Source organism: Alligator sinensis, unplaced genomic scaffold (assembly GCF_000455745.1).
Source record: "Alligator sinensis unplaced genomic scaffold, ASM45574v1 scaffold337_1, whole genome shotgun sequence".
NCBI classification, from domain to species: domain Eukaryota; kingdom Metazoa; phylum Chordata; order Crocodylia; family Alligatoridae; genus Alligator; species Alligator sinensis.
Window position 1 is genome coordinate 604,729 of NW_005841927.1, and position 6,207 is coordinate 610,935.

The window sequence follows — 6,207 nt, forward strand, 5'->3', positions numbered from 1 at the left end:
GACCTCCAGCGCGGCAGCCGACCCGCCGCGACCCGGAGGTTGGGAGCCTCTGCTTTACTCGCTCGACCGGAGCCGGAGTCAGCGCTTCATACTTCTGAGAGAGCCCATTAAAACGACATGTTCGGCGGCGGCAGCGGGGCTGAGACTGCGTCACTCGACGCCTGTAAAAGTAGCCGGCCAGGTCGACCGGCGAGCAGCTGGCAAAAGCGGCGGCCTGCAAGTCCCCTCGAGAGACGCCGGCGCTCGTCCCACGATGGGCACGAAGCCGGACTGTCCCCGCACGCACAAGGAGCAGGGGGCTCCCGCTGCAGCAAGGGAAGTCGAGGTTAAGTATTGGCGGAAAGGGGCAGCAGGCGCCGAAGCGAGGGGCACGGCCTAGAGGCTGCAGGCGGGAGAGGAAGAGGAAGACCCCCCCCCGTGTGTGGGGCAGCCGCCCGGCGCTACCTCCCGCACGCCGCCCGGGTGCTGCTGCGCCATGGCCAGGAGCATGCCATCGAAGCGGTCCTCCTGCTCCGCCGCCTCCTCCGCGCTCAGCCCCATGGCGACCCGCAACCGCTGCCCGCGACCTCTCGCCCGGAACCGGAAACGGGCTCCCCCACCAACCAACGCGCCGCATTCCTCTCGCTCCCCCTTGTTGATTGGCCGCCGCCGCGCCCAATCCGCGGACGGGGGGGAAGAGGGCGGGCGCATAGCCCGGCACAGGCGCGCGGCGCTGGTTGCTATGGAGATCGGCGCCGTCTCGCGCCTTCCAGAAAGCTCCGCGGTTCCGCGTGGCCCTTTGGGCGGGGGGGTCGGAGGGCAGGGGTCGCGGCTGGGTTAGCCCTTTAAAGGGATGGTTGGAAGGATTCGTGGGGGAAGGGGGTGACACGAGTGATGGGGTCACAGCCTTGCCTGGAGGTCAGGGTTCACAGAGGGAGAGGTCACCCCTAGCAGCACAGGGTTGTGGGGAGGGGAAGACCCCACCCCACACACACACACACACACACAATTCCTGTGTTGCTCTCCCGCCTGGGCGGCTCCGCAGCACGAGAAGACGGCGCGGGATAGATCCGGCGGGGTGCGGCGCATTGCGACGCGAACGCCACGGCCTGGAGCAGCTGAAAGCAGTGGGCTGGCAGAAGAGAAGGCTGATGCGGGACTCAATGGCGGCTTCAGCTACCTGAAGGGCGCCGCACAGAGGATGGAGACGGGCAGCGGGGCTGGGAGCCACGGCCTTAAGCTGAGACAGAGGGAATTTAGCTTGGGTGTGACCTCCCAAGGCCCCTTCTCATCCAGCCCCCGCTCAGAGCAGGACCAGCCCCGACTACCTCGTTCCAGCCAAGGCTTGGGGGTCTTAAACACCTCCAGGTTCTCTGGGGAGCCTGTCCCAGTGCTTCACCACCCTCCTATGAGAGAGATTTTCCTAATATCCAACCTCTGCTTCCCTTGCTACAACGTGAACCCATGGCTCCTTGTCCTGCCATCTGCCCCCACTGAGACCAGCCCAGCTCCATCCTCTTTGCAGCCCCCCTGCAGGGAGGTGAAGGCTGCTGTTCAATCCCCCTCGGTCTGCTCTTCTGCAGACTATCTCCAGTCCCTGAGCCTCTCCTCACAAGTCAGGTGCGCCATGGTGCCAGGTCCGTCCGTTCTGAGGGCTGCGTACGTGGCCCAGACTCAGTCCGTCCCCGTCCCCCCCCCCGGCCGCACCGTGTTTCATAGGTTCATCGACTGTCGAGTCGGAAGGGACCACAATGGATCATCGTGTCCAACCCCTGCCCCTGGCAGGAAAGAGGACCGAGGTCAGATGACCCCAGCCAGGTAACTATATCCTCCTCTTGAAGACCTCCAAGCTAGGTGATAGCACACCTCTCTTGGGAGCCCATTCCAGATCCTGGCCACCCTTACTGTGAAACATTTCTTCCTAATATCTAACCTAAATCCACTCTCAACTAGTTTACACCCGTTATTCCTAGTCACTCCCTGGGGCGCCCTAGTAAACAGCGCTTCCCCTATTCCCCGTTGACCTCCCCTAATACATTTATAGGCGGCCACAAGATCTCCCCTCAGCCGTCTCTTGTGAAGGCTGAAGAGATTCAGCTCTCTCAACCTCCCCCCATAGGGTCTATCACGAAAGCCACTAATCGTGCGAGTGGCCTCCTCTGGACCCTCTCCAGACTCCCCGCGTCCCTCTTGAAGTGCGGCGCCCAAAACTGGACACAGTACTCCAACTGCGGCCTGACCAGTGCCGCATAGAGGGGGAGCATCACCTCCTTTGATCTATCAGTCACGCACCTGCTAATGCACGACAAGATGTGACTGGCCTTGTTGATGGTCTCGTTACACTGCCGGCTCGTGTTCATCTTGGACTCAGTTATGACTCCAAGATCCCTCTCTGCCTCCGAGCTGCTGAGAAGGACACTCCCCAACCTATAGGTGTGCTGGGGGGGGGGTTTCCTCCTTCCCAGGTGGAGTACCTTACATTTATCTTTATTAAATTGCATCCTATTTCTCTCTGCCCATTGCTCCAACCTGTCGAGGTCGGCCTGAATCTGCTCCCTGCCCTCCGGTGTACTAACTTTGCCCCATGACTTGGTATCATCAGCGAACTTGGAGAGGGTGCTCTCCACGCCCTCATCCAAATCGCTGATGAAGATGTTAAATAATACCGGTCCGAGGACCGAATCCTGCGGGACCCCACTGCCCACCGCCCTCCAGGCCGAGAAGGAACCATCCACCACCAAGAGAAGGGAAGGGAGAGGCTCTCTCTCGATGTTGGTTTAATGAAATCTGATTCTCAAACCCCCCTGTGTTTTTCTGACACCAGGTACCCCAGGTCCCAGCCTTGATCCGAGAACCAGATGCCCTCAGTTCATTGGGTTTCTTTTCATTATCTGTAACAACAGCAGCCTGCTGTCAACAAGGTTAGACAAACAACCTGCTGATAACATGACTTCCAGGTTGCTCTTTCCAAGGCCAGAGCCTACAGGTTGTTTGCCACCGAGCTCCTGCTCCAGACAAGTGCTGTGTGTGCATGTGCGCGCTCCTTGGCAATGACACCTGTCATATAGTACTGCCTGATTACGCATCGGGGCCTTGGTACCATGGTACAGGCTGGGTTAACGACATTGTTTATCCTGTTTGGACAACTGAGATAAGGCAGCTGCCCGGCCTGCCATTCTGTCCCCGTCCTCCTGGCCCTGGCTGGCACTTTCATTGAGAAAACACTTCTTGACGCCACGTGAGGAACTCTTGTCCCCAGCCAATCAGGCGAGAGTCAACTTGTTTTTTAATGAATGCTGCTTTGTCAAAGAGAGGTCAAGGGTGGAAGGGGGCGTTCCACTCACCGCCAGCGCCTTATAAATACCACTGAGCGTAGCAGCCAGAGGGTTGAGGCAGCTGAGCTCAGTGGAAGAGGCTGCAGTCAGAGAGCTTTGACGGGCACAGGAGTTTGCGGTTGTGCTCACAGACTCAGCCTGTCAAGTGCACCCAGATCACCTCCTCCTTCAGAGTCAGTGGGATCTGCTTGGTGGGCTGAGCTCCGAGTACAGGCAGCATGGACATGGACTATGAGAGGTGCCAGTGCCACAGCGAAGAGAACCGGAACGCCATCCTCTATACCCTTCTGAGCCAAAACCTGAACCACAATCATAGCCCATCCCAGCAGCGCTGCCGGTGCCAGAAGCGTCGCACCGTCTGCCTCCAGACACCCCAGGTCACCTGCCAGGCGGCCTCTGATGTTCTGGTGAAAACAGTCAGCTTCATGAAGAACCTGCCCTCCTTCCAGCTGCTGCCCCGGGAGGACCAGCTCCTCCTGCTGGACAGTTGCTGGGCTCCTGTCTTCATTCTGGGGTTGGTTCAAGAGATGGTGACATTCGACGTGATGGAGACCCCGGCCCCCAGCATGCTCAAGAACATTCTCCTCAATGGCCAGAGCAAGAGGCAGGAGCCTGAGAGGACACAACCCACCCTAGCCGGGGTGCAGCGGCTGCAGTGCTGCCTGAACACGTTCTGGAGCCTGGACCTGAGCCCTAAGGAGTATGCCTACCTGAAAGGAGCCATTCTTTTCAACCCTGGTGAGTGCTCTCAGCAGGGCAGAGGGTACTACACAGAGAATCTGGGCTGGGCTGCTTGAAAGCACGCGTGTACGTGTGTGTGTGTGTGTGTGTGCGTGCGCACGCATGCGCATACACACGTGAGCAATAGGGAGGATTATCTTAATGTCATTAATCCATAATGTTAACATTTCACACTTTTCATTCCAGTAGCTCAAAAGTAGGAAGAGTAGCCCCATTTTACAGACAAGTAGACCGAGGCCCAGACTGTTGTAGAGGCTAATTTCAGAGGTGCTAAGCATCCTTAATTCCCACTGACTTCTGGAAATCAGTCCCTTGCCATATGCTTTGGGGAAATATTTTGAATAAGACCATAGACGGTAAAGATCCCAGGGCACAATTTGGAAAGCTGGAGTTGTCCCTGGTTTCACCGGTCAGTATTTCTCTTCCATGGTTATGCTGCACGGTAGTAAAGAGCTCCTTCCACCCCAGAAGTGGCTGCATCTCAGTGGTGCTGCCTTGCATGGTTTATGAAGCACTTTAGGGTCTCTGTGCTATAGATGGTTAAGGTGTGTGTGTTTCTGTCTGTTCACGTGCGTGTGCTCAGTAGAAAGAAATTAAGCTTGATTGCAGCAGCAGGAATATGCCAAAATATTTCAGAGAGGAAGTCAAGTGCCAGTGAGTGGGATTGAGATTGGTGCTTAGGCTGGGAAGCAGAGCCCGTAATTCACATTTCAATTGTTCCTCCTTTCTCTCTCCCTAGACGTCCCAGGTTTAAGGGCCTCCTTGTACATAGAGAGCCTCCAGCGGGAAGCACAGAGAGCGCTGCAGGAAGTTGTAGGACCGCTCCACCCAGAGGACCAGGGCCGCTTTGCCCGCATCTTGCTGATGGCCTCCACCCTGAAGTCCATCTCTCCTGCCCTCATCACAGACCTCTTCTTCCGCCCCATCATCGGCAACGCAGACATTGTTGAGCTGATCACAGAAATGTTGTATGAAATAACTGCCAAGTGGTCAGCTCTTTCATCACGCGTGGCATGCTGATTCTGCAGTTGCTTTCACAGGTGTCTCCTGCTCACCGAGCTGAGTGTCACAGGATGGTAAAGTTAATCTGAGAATGGGACTTAGTGGAAAAAAATTGGACATTACTGAGAGCTGGCCTGGCATGTGTATTCCACTCAGACTCTGATCACAGATTCCTCAGCTAAGGCATAAAATCACTTCCTAACTTCTCTGTTATTCAGCAGATGTTTACATCGGGCCTTGCTCCTGGTACGACAGCAAACTCAGACTGCCAAGCTGTTTCTAAAAGTGCGTGTGCATGGGAAGATAATGGTTCTGCTTCACTCTCCTGTAACTTGAAAACAGCTTGGCCAAAGCCCTTCAAACTTGCCAGGCAAAATCATTCTCTGAGCTGATACTTTCCACGGCAGATATTCAGGTCAAAAAGCATCAGTGGGAGAAAGGAGGGAATTGAAATTAAGGCTTCTAACCAGAGGAGGAGGTGACAGGAAGTTACAGCTTTAAAGTGTCATAGAGCATTGCCATTACACAAAAAGAACGTGGTTCCTAGATGTGCTTCCCACCCCCAGCACCTCGTCACCTCAGTGGGAGCTGGGAGCGCCACAGGAAATGACCCTGCAGTACCGAACGGGTCAGATCAGAGCACAAGCCAGACTCCATGAGTCAGGGGACATCCTGGTCTCACTGAAGTGAATGGGACTTGATCAGAACCGGGCTTCCCCTCCTCCATTCCAGGTGCTGACGTAGAGAGAGAAAACAGGCTTTGGACTGAGCTCAGATGTCAGTATTTGTGAGCGAGTGGTCTTCTGTGATTTGTACAGAAGCGGCAGTAAATTATTATTTTTTTAATAAAATGATTTATGTTTTGGAACATGGCGGTGGCTCTGTTTTGAAGCACACATTTGCTCTGTTGTGTTTGATGCGAGATTACAACAACCTGCCACTCAACAGATCGCTCAAAAGAAATCCAAAGGGGACGGGGCACAGTCATCCTCAGAGACCTCCGCCCATTGCAATGTGTTTTGTCATTTTAAAGACAGTGCAGTACAGAATGAATCTTGCATCCAAACACTGCTGGGGAAGGATGTCTGATTAACAGCCTTGCAAACTAAAGTCCAGTTATATGGACAAGAACAGCACAGGTGCAAAATCA

General features: G+C 55.3%; 2 protein-coding genes across 2 annotated transcripts in view; one reads left to right on the forward strand and one right to left on the reverse strand.

The window, feature by feature from the left end:
* Positions 1–602, reverse strand: part of NUDC (nuclear distribution C, dynein complex regulator) — a 10,414-nt gene extending 9,812 nt beyond the window's left edge. Inside the window, exon 1 of the mRNA XM_006019237.3 lies at positions 445–602. Within this exon, the coding sequence (XP_006019299.1) occupies positions 445–540 (96 nt within the window). The 5' untranslated portion in view covers positions 541–602. The remainder of the gene's footprint in view (positions 1–444) is intronic.
* A 2,641-nt stretch (positions 603–3,243) lies between these two features.
* On the forward strand, positions 3,244–5,876 carry NR0B2 (nuclear receptor subfamily 0 group B member 2). Its single transcript, XM_006019238.3, has 2 exons — positions 3,244–4,052; positions 4,795–5,876. Exons 1-2 carry the CDS (start codon positions 3,533–3,535, stop codon positions 5,073–5,075), a joined length of 801 nt encoding a protein of 266 aa, XP_006019300.1. The 5' UTR covers positions 3,244–3,532; the 3' UTR covers positions 5,076–5,876.
* The last annotated feature ends 331 nt before the right edge of the window (positions 5,877–6,207 follow it).